This window comes from Stegostoma tigrinum, chromosome 6, assembly GCF_030684315.1.
Source record: "Stegostoma tigrinum isolate sSteTig4 chromosome 6, sSteTig4.hap1, whole genome shotgun sequence".
Classification (NCBI taxonomy): domain Eukaryota; kingdom Metazoa; phylum Chordata; class Chondrichthyes; order Orectolobiformes; family Stegostomatidae; genus Stegostoma; species Stegostoma tigrinum.
In genome coordinates, this window is record NC_081359.1 from 59,675,149 (window position 1) to 59,691,600 (window position 16,452).

A 16,452-nucleotide genomic window follows, 5' to 3' on the forward strand; every position below is an offset into this window, starting at 1 on the left:
TCACCTCAGTGGGTAATCTAGTTCGGGTGTGGTCAGCCTCACATTCTGGTGATCGCAGCCCTGATCAAACCTAGCCCACAGCTAGGGAAGGAAGAGATGACCAAAATGTCTGAGGCTCAGAAGACAACTGGAGATCAGGCCCTTGCCGCACCCAGCACAAATGATGAGCCTGTGGACTTAGCCATTAATTAACTGACAGAGATATGTAGACAAGCAGGGGAATGCTAAAGGCAGAGATGCCAGAAATGATATGCAGACTGGAGGAAAACAGGTCCACTTGTTTTGATTTTATAGCTACAGCATGTGAGCGCAAGTCTATCTCCATGGAAATGGGAGGTTGTCATCCTGGGGGTCCAGGTACTGCAGAATCATTAGTATTTGCCAGATATGTGACAGGACATTCACTCCATCACTGGGACCATAGGTGTGTCATTCAGTAACTAGGCAAGAGCACGGCATCCAAGGCACCTCAAAACACTTCTAGGTGTCCATTTACTCGGTAGCTGCGGACGTCAAATAGCGCACTGACAGGGAGGAAGAGCGTCAGACAGAGACCGAGGAATTGTCATCATTGGACACTGTGGAGGTGCCCTGCTATACCGTTTCCCCTTTTGCCAGGGACCTAAATGCCTTATCAGGTCAGATCAGTGAGATTTTCCCTGTGCAGATGCCCCGAGCAGACTGGAGCCCTCTAGACCCTGGAACACCAGAGGACACCTGCCAAAGTCATCAAGTAGCAATGCAGTCAGCAGCGGCCTCCCCGTTTTCAGCTGCAACACCCAAGGTGGGGCACACGTGTAGTAATAGGAAAAGAAAGGTTAACGGTGAAATCTGAACGGTCACAGGTATACATTCTGTATAACCTGATAGCTGCCATAAGTATAGTACTTTGTCCAAGAGTCTTGCAGTATCTTTTGATTTGTTAAGACTGCTAGATATTTATGTTTCCTTTGTAGACTACCGAGAGGGTTCGCTGGTGCTTCATGGGGAGCATTGCAAAGAGTGCTGATGCTGTCATTGTCTGCTGCCCTTTGAGAGGGAGATAACCTCCGGGTAACAGGAACTTAAGCTAGATGTTTGAGTCATTCCAGCACAGTCCCTTTGTAATCCTGCATAACTCCACACTGATGTTCTGGTCGGATAACTGAACAGGAGAAAATTGGTGCCAAGGGTATAAGTTAAAGTTCATCCACTGAACCATTTATAAAACCTGACTTTCTTGACACCTCTTTGAGACTCTGAGACTAACAGTTAACATAGATTGTTCACACTTGTGTAAATCTTGCAGCTTCTCAGCAAGATAATCTTGAGTTGGGGATCCCTCTTGTCGCCATAGCAACCAATCCTCCTAGATTTGTCCACCAGAATTAGAGCAGGTCACATGACCTCTTCATACCTCCTCTTTATCCTAAAGAGACAGTCTCAAAACATAACAATAACATAAAACCTCATTTTTGTAGCATCCGCAAATATATCTGCCTCTCACTGTTTGCTTGTTAAAAACGATCAGAATCACTAACAGTCATGTAAATAATTGCTTGACTTACAGGGCTTGAAAAACAAGACATGCTTTGAAGCTTTATGACTACAGTCATCAGGATAGACACTGTATACTAGACTCCTTAAGAAATTAACCTAATTCTATATTTGGAGAATTGTCACATCTGAACTACAATAAAATTCAAGTAAATAGGTTCAACCAAAAGTGTCATTTAAGATATTTTCAATAACTTTGATTACATTTTCACAATGGAGAGTCAGTTGGAGATTATGAAGTGACAGAAAACTTGGAAAGTATGTAAAATATTTACCTTGAAATAGTCTATCAGGGCTTTAGAATATTTAACTGCACTGTCCCTCTTAAGTCTGAACATCCTCCAATAAAGAAGTGCCAAACAACGGTAACTGTAGAGATCAAAAAGATTTTTGCAAACTGAGCTCAGGCTTAAAAATCAGCAGGATTGTGCTGTCACATCTGTTAAAGGAAACATTTCTATGAATTCAAAGCATCTTATCTCCGATCCAAAACATTTTCTAATCATAATTATAGCTTCCTAAAAATTGCATCTTTCAAACCAAGTGTTGAATTCAAAAATTGTAATGTTTGCCTTTTGCTGTAAAAATTACAATAAGGCAATGACCATTATTGACACTACAGGATAAGCATGACAACCATGGAATATATGGAAGTAAATGCTTCAGAGATATCCTGCTCTTCCATATGGTATGTTATTGCAGTCCTTGTTGGTAGACTCAACTTTGAAGCCATTGACGTGGTGTCTTGATGTCATGGTGCTATTAAAGTAGTACCAGTATCAAAAAAGGTTATAGAACAGAATGAGGCCATTCAGCTAATTGGTATTTATGTCAGGTGAATAAATTAGCAATGGAGTCATACAGTCTTACAGCACAGAAAGAGACCCTTTGGCCCATTGTTTCAGTATTACTGACAAAGCACCTATCTATTCTAGTCTCATTTCCAGTACGTGGCCAGGAGCTTCTGCGCATTTCATGTATTCATCTAATACCTTTTAAAAGTTGTGATGGTTCCCTGCTCTAGCACTCCTTCCAGCAGAGTTTCAGATACCCATTGCTGTCTGAGTGAAAAAGACTTCCTTAAATCGCCTTTAAACCTCTTGACACTTACTTTAAATCTATGCCCCCAGTTATTGACTGAACTATCAAGGGGAAAATTTTCTATCTAGTGATCTATATCCATCATAATTTTGTACCACTCAGTCATGTCCTCTGCCAGCCTTCTCTGCCCTGAGGAAAACAACCCCAGCTCATCTAGCCTCTTTTCATAACTGAAATGCTCCAGGTCAGGCAATGTCCACTGAATCTCCTCTCCACCCTCTCGAATACAATCATTAATCTCCCATTCTAATTTCACTAATCAGCAACTGGTCCATACCTTTGTAAGTTGTAATGCTACAAGTGCAGATCTAAGTACTTTTACAATGAGTTTAGGCCTCATTTCCCAACTAATCCTTTTACTGATTACCTTCAATCTCTTCCCCCAGTAACTGATCTCTCCCCCTTAGAGAAATAGGTCTTTGCTGTGCACTCTATTCAAGCTTTTCAGTATTTTGAACACCTCAATTAAGTCACCCCTGTGCCTCCTCTGTCCTAAAGAGGGCAGCTGTAGTCTGTCCAATCTTTCCTCATTCCTGCAATTTATAGAACACAGAACACTATAGCGCAGTACAGGCCCTTTGGCCCTCGATGTTGCGCCAACCTGTGAAACCAAACTGAAGCCCATCTAACCTACACTATTCCATTATTATCCATATGTTTATCCAATGACCGTTTAAATGCCCTTAAACTTGGCAAGTCTAATATTGTGGCAGGCAGGGCATTCCACGCCCTTACTACTCTCTGAGTAAAGAACCTACTTCTGACATCTGTCCTATATCTATCACCCCTCAATTAAAAGCTGTGTCCCCTCATGCTAGCCATCTCCATCCGAGGAAAAAGACTCTCACTGTCCACTCTATCGAATCCCCTGATCATTTTGCATGTCTCTATTAGGCCACCTCTTAACCTTCTTCTCTCTAACGAAAACAGCCTCAAGTCCCTCAGCCTTTCCTCATAAGACCTTCCCTCTATACCAGGCAACATCCTGGTAAATGTCCTCTGCACTCTTTCCAATGCTTCCACATCCTTCATATAATGTGGCAACCAGAACTGTACACCATACTCCAAGTGTGGCCGCACCAGAGTTTTGTACAGCTGCAACATGACCTCATGGCTCTGAAACTCAATCCCTCTACCAATGAAACCTAACACACTGTACGCCTTCTTAACAACCCTATCAACCTGGGTGGCAACTTTTAGGGATCTTTGTACATGGACACCGAGACCTCTCTGCTGTCCACACGACCAAGAATCTTAAGCATTTGCCCAGTACTCTGTATTCCTGTTACTTCTTCCTTGTGAATCACCTCACAATTTTCCATATTAAACTCCATTTGCCATCTCTCAGCCCATCTCTGCAGCTTATCTATGTCCCTCTGTAACCTGTAACATCCTTCCGCACTATCCACAACTCCAATGACTTTAGTGTCATCTGCAAATTTACTAACCCAACCTTCTATGCCCTCATCCAAGTCATTTATGAAAATGACAAACAGCAGTGGCCCCAAAACAGATCCTAGTGGTACACCACTTGTAATTGAACTCCAGGACGAACATTTCCCCTCAACCACCACCCTCTGTCTTCCAACTAGACAATTTTTGATCCAAACTGCAAAATCACCCTCAATCCCGTGAGTTCGTACTTTACGCAATAGCCTACTGTGGGGAACTTTATCAAACGCTTTACTGAAATCCATATACACCACATCAACCGCTTTACCCTCATCCTGTTTGGTCACCTTCTCAAAGAACTCAATAAGGTTTGTGAGGCATGACCTACCCTTCACAAAACCATGTTGACTATCCTAATCAAATTATTCCTTTCTAGATGACTATAAATCATATCTCTTATCCTTTCCAACACTTTACCCACAACCAAAGTAAGGCTCACTGGTCTGTAATTGCCAGGATCGTCCCTCCTCCCCTTCTTAAACAAGGGGACAACATTTGCTATCCTCCAGTCTTCTGGCACTATTCCTGAACATTTCTTGTAAATCTTCTTGACATCCATGCCAAGAATTGACACTTGTGAGGAAAGGGGTCAAGGATAGTGGTTTGGAGTTGGTGATTTTAATGACAAGCAGGAATAATGTAATTCAGAATCAGTCCATGTGATTCAGATTACAAAACTGTGGTTCTGTACTGCTAGTTCTGTGAAGGCAGTGCAGTCTAGCAAGAGATAACTCATTGACCATATTTTGACCTGGTCAAACCCAGAAAACTGACCAGAACAGGCTAAGTTGGTTCACTAACATCGATTTAATGTGGTTCTTTAATTTCTATTAAGGAAGTGAAACGAGTGTGTTTTGATTATAACTTTCACATTCTGCCTCCCGTTTGCTATCTGCTTTATCTCAATCTGCCTACTGAAGGATTGCAGAAATGCATCCAAGGACACTGTTGAAGTTTTGATCTTCAGTTCAGATCAAGAGGTGCCTCTGCTTTGTCACAAGATCATACCATTGTATGATTAGATATTGTTATTGGTTTGCTTGCTGAGCTGGCTGGTTATTGTATAGACATTTTGTCACCAGGCTAGATAACATCATCAGTGCAGCCTCCGATGAACCGATGTTGTTCTACTCCACTTGGAATTTATATGATCCAGTCTGTTAAGTTGGGTTGTGTCATTTCCAGTTTTTTTTTTACATGGGTTTGTATATGGGGTCTAATTCCACATGTTTGTTGATTGCCTTAGGGGTTGAAAGCCAGACCTCTAAGAATTCCTGTACATATCTGTGGTTGGCTTGAGCTCGGATGGTCACATTGTCCCAGTTAAATTAATGGTCTTCATTGTCCAAGTGTACTGAGATGTGGGAAATTTTGTTGTGTCGTTTTGTTGCTAGGTAGTGTTTGTGTATCCTGATGGCTAATTTCCTTCCAGCCTGGCCGATGTAATGTTTGTTGCAAGATATCTTGTCAACTACATTGGTTCTGTATTTCATGGATATTGGGTTCTGGTGAGTGTTTGTCAGTGTGGCATTGGATCTGTGTGCTACCATAATTCCCAGTGGGTGTAGGAGTTTCATTGTCACTTCTGATATCTTCTTTATATAGGGTAGTGTGGCCAGTGTCTTGGGACATCCTGTGTTCTCTTAGCATTGTCTATCTAGTAGGCACCTGAGGATGAAGTTGTTGGGATATCCATTGTTAGCAAATACCTTGTATGGGTGCTCTTCCTTCTTCTTGCATAGTTCTGGTATGTTGCAGTGAGTTGTGGCTTTTGTGAATAGTGTCCTATCACAGTTTTGTTTAATGACATTGGGGTGATTGCTGTGGAAATTGAGGATTTGGTCAGTGTGGGTTGCCTTCCAGATACTATAGTTTGGAACTCCCTAGTTATTTGTTCTACCCTGATGTCTAGGAACGGGAGTTGATTGTTGTCTTCCTCTTCTCTCGTAAGTTTGATCCCGGTGAAAATATTGTTGGTGAGATGGTGTGTTTCTTCTAAATTGATATGTTTAATTATGACAAATGCGTTGTCCACGTATTGGATGCACGGTGTTGGCTGTATTAGGGGGAGGGTAGTGCATTCCAGTCTTTGCATGACTGCCTCTGCAATAAGTCCCGAGATGGGTATCCCTGTACTTGTGCCATTGATTTGTTTGAATATTTGGCCGTTAAAAATGAAGTGTGTGGTGAGGCATAGGTCCAGTAGTCTGTGTTGGTTGTCCTTGCTGATGCAGATGTTTGGAGTGTGCGTTCCTGCTGTATCCAGTAATGTGGCAAGTATTTCTTCGGCTAATGATATGTTAATGGAAGTGAATAGTGCTGTGACGTCAAAGAATACCATAGTCTTGTTGCTGTTGATTTTAATGTTCTTGAGATTAAGGTATTCCTGGGTTGAGTGGATGGAGTGGGGTGATCCATCAACCAGTTATTTCAGAAGTGCTTTTCTCTCTGTGTTTAGGGTATCCCATTCATTCCTTCATTTCAGTGTAGGGATTATAGTTTGTCAGATGGCTTGTTGTGTTTCATCTGTGAGTCCATTACCTTTTAGTGTAGCTTCTATTGCAGCCCTGAAGTCTGTTCTGTTCGCATCTCAATGGTTATAGTTTAGTCTATGTATTGGGACAACTTTCTCAGTTTTTGTAAGTGGTCTGCTGGATAGGTTTCCTATTCGTGATTCTGGTTTGTTGTTGTCCTTGTCTTTGTGTTGGATCAGTTTTTCATGTAGAATGTGTTTCTTCTTTGTTTTGGTCCTGTATTATATGATGGTGATGGCCTGTTTCAGGTTTGTAATCCATTGCTGGTGGGTAGTGTTTGGGATAATAATTTTTAGCGCAAAATTTCTTGCTTGTACTTGTAGAATCGGTTATGGACATCATTGATCATTACCCGTAGCATTCTCTAGCTATTTTGTTCAGCTCTTTTGTACAGTTGTGGGTTGTTGAGTGGAGGTTTGTACTTAACACTGAGGGTCAGTACCTGGTTCCTGAGGTATTTATGGAGAAAGTGAAGTTGTTCACGGGTAGCACTCAGTCAGTTGGCAAAGGTTTCCCATTGTTGGGCTACTTTGAGAGTGTTGCGCCCATAGGTGTTTAAGGTTCTTGCAAAGATACTGTGGTTTGGAACTCCCTGTTAGTAACTCATTCTATCCTGATGTCCAGGAACAGAAGTTGATTGTTGTCTTCCTCTTCCGTCGTAAATTTGATGCTGGTGAAAATATTATTGATGAGATGGTACGTTTCTTCTAACTTGGTGCATTTAATGATGACAAATGTGTCGTCTACACATGGGAGTCACTCTGAGTGCGCTCAGACAGTGAAGGCCATCAATTTAATTGGGACAACATAACCATCCCAGCTCAAGCCAACCACAGACATGTACGGGAATTCCTAGAGGTCTGGTTTTCCACCCTAATGCAGATATGTGGAATTAGACCCCATATACAAACCCATGCAAATAAGAACCAGAAATGACACAACCTAACTTAACAGACTCGATCATATAAATTCCAAGCGGAGTAGAACAACATCGCTTCATCAGAGGCCGCACTGATGATGTTACCTAGCCTGGTGATGATAACCAGCCAGCTCGGTGAGCAAGCCAACAACCTCATCCACAATCCGAGGTACAAATCTTCATAAAAACCTTAATTAGATATTGGCCAGTATAGGCTTGTTGTTGAATGTAAAATACAAAGACTGCTTACAAGAGCAACTAGTATCTGACCTGGCGAGAAGCTGTAATCATACCTAATGTCACAAAAGTCAACTAAACTAAAGTAAAATGCTAAACAAGCAAAAGCATATGAAAGACTCTTTCAAGTATTTCCCTGATGCCAAATAATTGCCTCATAGTTTGCTCGTTCCATCTGTGCAGGCTGGAAGATTGCTTTTTTTCATGTATTTTAATAACTTTACCACTAATTTGTATACTATGTTAAAAGTTAAGAATAGTAACTTTTCTATTACTTATAACTGACTCACCAAACAGCTGGTTTCTTAATAGAAAACAAAGAACGAATTTCAATCAGCTTCAGTAAATCTAACTATGCCTCAGAATGCCTGTCTTGGGAAATTTTCATACCTCTCTCCTCTAGATGATGCAGACAGTCTGTTTCAGGATCCTCTCCATCACCTGTTTGTCTAGCTAGGCTAGGGACAAGGAGTTCTGCTGTAGCTTCCAGAGGGAGCAGATGCATCTGTACATATGGCTGTCATGCAAATTAACCTTCCTTTAGATACTCTACAGTGGTGTACACTCTACCACTAATCATTTAGATTGGCCCAAGACAAAGCAAAGACAAACTCCCTTTAACAAACCTCACCCATTACCACCTACTGGTAGAGGTGGCAAATACTACAAGTTACCAGGTTGATTATCTGGGAAAAGATCAGAATTTCAACCAATGGCTTCTACAATATTGTGCTTATACAACATATTTCTGTTCAGGGTGATATCTGATTATGACAGTTTCTAGATTCTTTACTTTGGTAAAGAGAGATGAGTTAGAGTAGAAAGTTGAGGGAGAATGACTCATTCCCCATTTATTTTACTGTTTCCACTCCTGGCCTCTGCTCAGTGCTTTGTCATGGTGGCATGGATGATTAATGGGAACTTGAGAGTTTCAGGTGATGTTGGTAGAGGTAGTGCAGTTTGGTGGTGGGGGGGGGGCACGCGGTTGAGGTGTTGTGAGGTTTGGGGGAATATGATTCAAGTAGGGCAATTGAAGCTATTCAGTATTTAACAACTCTCCATGCCTTAAGATAGTGTCATGCTAAACCACATTGAAAGACAAACATATACATGACAAGAAACAACTGGATTTGGTTTTTAAACAAAATACTTCCATACTTACTTGTAAGACTCAAAATGCACATCATCAATTCAGTTTCTATACTAGATGTTTTGCAGACAATTATAAAAGATACTAATCTCCAATACTTTACATGATTAAAATAATTTTATGTGATAGGATTTCATTTATAATCTCATAATTTAGAAACTCACCACAAAGCAGCTAGCTGCTTATCTGCTTGAGTGGCTGTTACATTTGAATGAATCTTCAGTCTTGTGGCATATCTTTAAAGAAAATCCAAATTAAAGCAGTGATATAAATAAAACATGCAAAGTGAAATTATTTACATTTTACCAGATTCACTGCTAACTGAGACAGATGCTTAACATATCTCCATTAAGATGTTTTAATCTGATATTAAATTAGGCAATACCAGCAAAGAGTGTCAGAGGTTTAATTTTACTTCAATTAATCTGCAGTATTTCTAAATATGCCGAACAATACCGTGTTATCCATGTAAAGGGATTTTGTGAAGCTTTACATATGACCTATAACAGTCAAACGGACCACTTTCTTTTCCCTTCCCCAAAGTTCCAAATATATTTTCTTCAAGTATTTATCATTTTCCTTTTGAAAGTGACAATTTGACCTGCTCACACGCTGTGCATTTCTGATCTTAACAATTTTAAAACATTTTCTCACCAACACCTCTAGCTCTTTTGCCAATCATCTTTAATCTATGTTTTCAGGTTAGCAATCTTTCTGCACTGGGAATTGTTCCTCCTTACCATCAGTGGAAATCTCCGATGCAATGTACATAACTTGGTTGTAGATTCTAGGAGTTTGGTAATTGACTCCCAAATTTTAAGCAGTTAAACCTCACTTGACCTTGAAGCACAATTTTACAATCATTTCAAGAGTATCAAATAGGTGAGATTCTGATTTTATAATGATGGTATTATTTTCTTTAAATAGTGATGACCAATTGTAAAGAAATGAATGGTGTTCATTTATTATGCTGCCCTTTTTTTGTTTTATTTCATTTATCAGCAAATCCGCCTGTATGATGGTTCCAATTAGGTAAATCTCTCATTTAAAATCAGAAATGGAAGTAAACTTGGATTTAGCCAGTGAAGATTAAGTACATCTGAGTTTCCTTGATTCAGGCACGAACTCCAGATTTCCAGTGCAAGTTTCATGTAATATAAATTCTAAAGCCTAAATTATTTCAGACAGCACTTGGAGTGAAAGACACAAAGTAACTCTGAATGGGGCAGAATGAGGAAAGTGAATTTTAAAGATTTTGATTATATTTGCTAAGCAGATCATGTCTCAATGATTAATGATATCTGATAATCTATGGTCAATTAAGGCAACATAAAGAAGTTAGTCATTTATCCTGGGATAGAATTAAGTTGGACATTGTGTTGTAGAATTCCAAGTCTTGCTGACAAATGAGTTGAGAAAGTAGTTCTGCTATGTCAAGGAAATGGGCAACATTCAACAAATAACTGTAAACTGTAAGATGTATTTGAACAACTCACAAGGGACTATCTGCCATTTGACTTAAATTTTATGAAAACTATTTGGTTTTCTCTTTAAACCTATAGGTACAGATCTTCCATATTGGAGTCCTAAGTATCCACACAGCTAGAATTTTACCAAATCAGGATGACTAAGAACACTTTCAAATTGGAGGCATGACCCAATTCTGACATTTCTGACTTTATCACTGTTTGTGGGTATCTTTTCAGGGTGTAGGCTGGTTCAGGTATCAAGCAAGATACCTGCCTCCATTGTGGAGATTGGCATTTTCCACACCTCCACAATTTTCATGGAGCCAGGCCAGTTTCTTCAAGATTCATAGTTCATGGCACGTTAGATATGTTGCGAAGCATTTTCTATATGAGGAAACATTTTGAAAGTTAAGTCCAAGAAGTCTTTCTCATAATCCCCATAACAGGTGATGTTCCCCACCTACCAACTATAGCTGCTCATGTCCCATGCCAGGCCCTTTGAAGTATGAATAGCTGAAACTGCAATCATTGGAAACATCAACCTTGTATAAATAAACATTATGAACTGGTACCAGAAATCAGAAAGCTAGAGCTGTCAGTTGAGCAGGGATACAGATCCTTCAACTGAGTAATGGATGTCCACAATCTCAGCCAAGAATACATAATGAGGCCAGGCAAACACCTCAGTCCCTCCTTGATTGATATGTCTGGTTTTCAGATATTTGCTTTCAATTTTACAATGAGATTTCACATTCTTGCAGATTCAGCTATTCAGATTTTAAATGGTCTGAATGATTGACACTTTTATTGAAATTTATGAAATTGATCATCTTTCATAAAGTGGAAATTTATCAATGAATGATCGTTTCAAGGCTATCTAAGATTACAAGGGGATCCTGATCAATTGGGTCAATGGGCTGAGGAGTGGCAGTTGGATTTAATTTAGATAAATGCGAGATATTGTATTTTGCTAAAACAGAAAGGGGCAGGACTTACACAATTAATAGTAGTGCCTTGCATTATGTTGTAGCAGAGACAGACCTAAAATTTGACATTCTTTGACATTTGCCTCACAGGTAGACAGGGCGCTTAAGAAGACACCAGGCACTCTGGTCTTTATTGCTCAAACTGTTCAGGATAGATGTTGGGACGTCATGTTGAGGTTGTACAGGATGATGGAAGGCCTCTTCTGGAGAGCTGTGTATAGTTCTGGTCACCCTACTATAGGAAATGTAGTAATTGTTATGAGGTCAACCGGATGGACCTTATAGAATATGAATTCCCGGATTGAGGCTGTTAATCTGGTCCATTCAGGGATCTCTATCGGACAAATATAAACAGGAGTGTCAGAGGTTTTGCTCACTCTGAGAGCTGGCTCTGAGGGAGATGGATCAGTGTCAAGGACTCTCCACACGTAAATGAAGAGTGACTTGGTGACTGTGTACTGGCCTCTGTGGAGTGATTTCAGGAAGCAAGTTATTAAACTGGAGAGGGTTCAGAAAAGATTTACCATGATGTTGCCAGGAGTGGAGGGTTTGAGATATAAAAATAGGCTGGGACATTTTTCATTGGAGCATTGGAAGTTGACCTTATAGAAGTTTATAAAATTATTAGGGGCAAAAGAAAAGGTGCATAGAAAGGGTCTTTTCCCAAAGTTGGGGCAATTCAAAACCAGCAGACATATTTTAAAGGTAAGAGAAGAAAAATTTAAAGAGGACATGAGGGACAACTTTTTTTACAGACACTAGTTCGTAAGTGGAATAAGCTGCCAGAGGATGTAATGGAGGCAGGTACAGTTACAAAATTTAAAAGACATTTGGATGAGTACAAGAATAGGACAGTTGTGGAGGGATATGAGCCAAATGCAGGCAAGTGGGAATAGTTTGGTTTGGGATCATGGTCGGAATGAACTAGTCGGACCAAAGGGTCTATTTCCATGCTGTATGACCCTGTGATGTTCTACTGTCATTATACTGTTTTCTATACAATGTCATCAGTCATCTTCAGGCAGATTCTTCGCTTGCAAAGATCAGTTGGGAAGAGATTTGTCAGCGATTTCGTTGGCACAACCGTTTGTGGCTGTAGAGTCCTATTCTGGACCTGCAGATCCTGGGACAGTGCAGGCAGGGGAATGCTCTGGACAGCGGGGCTTGAGATGAGGGCTCCTTCCTGCGTTTCCGTCTGTCCTCTGCAGCTCTCCTCGAACATTCGAACTGCTCTGTTGCCGTCGTAGTTTTCTTCCGCCATGCGTCCCTGTCACAGGCCAGCTTTTGCCGTTCCGTTGAGGCGATGCCGGCCTGAGACAGCTGTTGCTTCAGTTGGTCCTTGAAGCGCTTGCGTGGGGCACCGCAGTTTCTTTTGCCGTTGCAGAGTTCCCCGAAGAACACTGTCTTGGGTATTCTGGTGTTGTGCATCCGTGATATGTGAACCAACCATCGAAGTTGATTCAGGAGAAGGGCCGCTTTGATGTTGGGGAGCCAGGCCTTTTCCAGCACTTCGTTGTTAGAGATGCGGTCCTGCCAGGTGATGTCCAATATAGAGCGCAGGCAATGTAGGTGGAATCGTTCCAGCAGCCGCATCTGTTTCCGATACAGAACCCAGGCCTCAGAGCCGTAGAGCAGTGCGGTGATGACCGCAGCCTTGTAAACCTGGATTTTGTCAACATGCTTATCGAGTGGTTTCCCCATACACGCTTTTGCAGTCGCCCAAAGGCGCTACTTGCTTTTGCAAGGTGATTGTTGACATTTTCTGTGACTGTAGCATCGTTGGAGATTATGCTTCCCAGGTACGTGAAACATTCGACTGTGTTGAGGGGGTGGCTGTTGATCGAGATTCGAGGTGGGTTGTATGCGCTGCATGGTGGCTTCTGGTACAGGATCTCCGTCTTCTTCAGACTGATCATTAGCCCGAAAGCCTTTGCAGCTTCGGAGAAGCACATCACTGCAGGCTGTAGCGCATCTTCTGTGTGTGTGAGTAGGGCGCAGTCGTCCGCATATAGCAGCTCCATGATGGGCTCCCGTGTTGTCTTTGTGCGAGTGAGGAAGTGGAGCAGATTGAAGATATTGCCGGCTGGGCGGAAGTGAATGTAGATGCTGTTCGTGATGCCCTCCTTCGCTTCCTGCAGCATCATGTTGAAGAAAATGGTGAAGAGCGTTAGTGCCAAGACGCAGCCCTGCTTCACGCCGTTGCTGATGGGGAACGGGTGTGATAGGTCACCGTTGTATTTTGCCTTGCAGCTCTGACCTTCATGAAGTTGCTGTAGGATGGTTAAGAACTTAGGAGGGCATCCGAGCTTCCCCAGGATTTTCCTTAGACCGTTGCGGCTGACAGTATCGACGGCTTTGGTGAGGTCAGTGAATGCCGCGTACAGTCCAACGTTCTGCTCACGGCATTTCTCCTGAAGTTGGCGTAGTGTGAAGATCATGTCGGATGTGCCTCTGTTCGCTGTGAAACCACATTGACTTTCTGTCAGGTTGTCCTCCGCAATGGTGGGAATCAGTCTGTCCAAGAGGATTCTGGAATCTTCCCGGCCGTAGACAGCAGAGTGACACCTCTGTAGTTTGAACAGTCAGATTTCTCACCCTTGTTCTCATACAGGGAGACTATCACCGAGTCATGTAGATCAGCTGGCACCTCACCCTGTTCCCAACAGAGTCTAAATAGGTTGGTGAGTTTGTTCAGGAGCGAAGCTCCTCCTAATTTGTATACTTCTGCAGGGATTCCGTCAATACCGGGGGCTTGTGGAGTTTCAGCTTAGAGATGGCAGATTGAACCTCATCCAGCGTTGGTGGACAGTCGAGTTCGGATCTGATGTCCTGCTGCAGGATTCTCTCGATGGACGCATACTATACAATGTATGTTTGGTGAATTGGCACGGAAATAACTTGGCCTGGAATGGGGATATGAGGGACCATCTTGTTTAGTGGGGGGTATAGACTGGTTATGGAGCATGAGTGGCTTTTGGTGTTGGGTGGGTGCATAACATGGCATGGGCAAACATGTGTACACTTAAGAAATGCATAGGTGTGAAGGAGTGTAAGCGATGGGGACCAGAAAGCCTTTCTGTTTCACCGTAACTGGGGTGGAATCCCAAAACAGGCCTTTTGAACAACCTGCCTTCGCATTCAGCAGCTTATGGCCACCTCTGATCATTTCCCAGGTTGGTTGGCCAGACTGCAACTGGCATCCACCCCTCCAGCACTGAAAATCCTGTCATCGCAAGCACTTTCTCCTCGAGTAGGTAGGCTGTGCTAGGAATTTTCCTAACTTCTATTAACTGCCTCAAGGATGAAAATCCAGACCTAAATCAAGAAATTGCATACCTTTAGCTTTTATTTTCCATCCTTTATAATAACCAGTCAGAGAACTGTGCACTAAAGTTGTAGAATTAGGTTCTTACGGAGCACTTAACTGGGCAATCCTGTTCAAAGTATTTAATTAGCTATAATATTTCTGACCACTAGGGGGCAGCATTTAACTTGACATACCTGATATTTCAATAATAAATTCAAAATCCAAATAAATTTGCAACTTCACACATTATTTGTTAATATGATTGTGCAAGTAAAAATGTTTGATCTCTCATATGTTGCCAAATCTTCGTTATCTTTTCAAAATTTCAGGTTTGTTTGTTGTTACTCTGCTCTATTTTATGGGCAGAGACCAGCCTGACCCACTGAACACTTTCTTGAGATCTCTCACATTATTTCTCCATAGGAGAGATGTCTTAACAGCTGCCTTAAGTAGCTCTCAAAATGTAATCAGTATGGCTAAACGGTAGGTATGAGTCAATACTAATTTAACTGTGAAGGCTTAATATTAACAAAACATTCCTTTGAGGCAAGCTTTTCAGCATGCCCTGCTTGTTATGGACAAGTGTGAGACTATGTGACTCCTTTCCCAGGTGGCTAAACAGCCTGGGTCTGTGAACAAAATACAGAGAAGTTATCAGACCACCTTCAGCTCAGTAGTTGTCTCTGTTCTTTGCAGTAAAAGCCAAAGTTAAGCCTGACAAAAAACAATTTATCTTTGTGTCAGCAGGTTGCTGTAAGCTGTGAATTTTAATAGATAAGTCAGAAATATTTTACAACTGAAAAAGCCACCAATGGCCTCTTGCAAATCAGTGGAAGCATCCAGAAAAGGATGAATAAGAAACAGCATTCTAACCAGCAAAAGTAACCCTTCTGATAGGAACCACTGTTCTCCCTTCCCAGTCTTTCCCTCTGTCCGTAAACACCCCTGTCTGTTGGTCTGTGTGTGCATAAGGGGGAATGTATATGTGGATTACAGTACTAATTAGAGTTATATGCTGATGGTTAATAATGTTTACCTGTACCTGAAATCTAATCACCTGTGATAAATATTAATTGTTGTTAAGTAGAGAAATCTGTTCCTTTTGTTTTGTCAGTCTGGGTTTGAAAATCTTGTAAAATTGGAGAATATTGTATACTTTTTGGAATCTTTAACCTTTGTGACAACTCTGGGTATAACGGGCTTGATTTTCAGCATGCTACTCCAGTGAAGTTTAAGGGTCTAGGCCCGAAACGTCAGCTTTTGCGCTCCTAAGATGTTGCTTGGCCTGCTGTGTTCATCCAGCTCCACACTTAATGATATCCATGTCAGCTTTGCCACAATCTACTTAGAAGGTGATGTAATTGATGAATTCAGGCTGGAGAAGCAATAAGGGAAAACCAGGAGATGACAGAGAAACTGAGCGAGTATTTTGCATCAGCCTTCATGATAGAAAACATGAATAGCATTCCCAAAAAACTATATAATTAAGCTGCAAAACGGAAGAGGAAATAAGTACTGGGGTATGAATGGGGCTAACGGCCAATTAGTCCCTGAACCTGAGGGGTTGAATCTTAGGATATTAAAGTGAGTAGCTATAGAAAAAGTGGATGCATTGATAGTGATCATCAAAAAATCCCTAGATTCTGAAAAAGTCCCACAAAATTGCTAATATAATACCCTTAATCAAAAAGGGAGGGAAACTAGTAAACTGGATCACTTAGTATTATATCTGCCACTTGGATAATGTGAGAATCTATTATA

At 41.4% G+C, this 16,452-nt stretch overlaps 1 protein-coding gene across 2 annotated transcripts in view; it reads right to left on the bottom strand.

Moving 5' to 3' along the window:
- Positions 1-16,452, bottom strand: part of aff3 (AF4/FMR2 family, member 3) — a 194,360-nt gene that overhangs the window by 13,181 nt on the left and 164,727 nt on the right. For both annotated transcript variants that reach the window (XM_048533102.1, XM_048533103.1), the window contains 2 exons: positions 9,094-9,165; positions 1,812-1,905 (listed from right to left, as the gene is read on the bottom strand). In XM_048533102.1, coding sequence (XP_048389059.1) covers positions 1,812-1,905; positions 9,094-9,165 — 166 coding nt within the window. The remainder of the gene's footprint in view (positions 1-1,811; positions 1,906-9,093; positions 9,166-16,452) is intronic.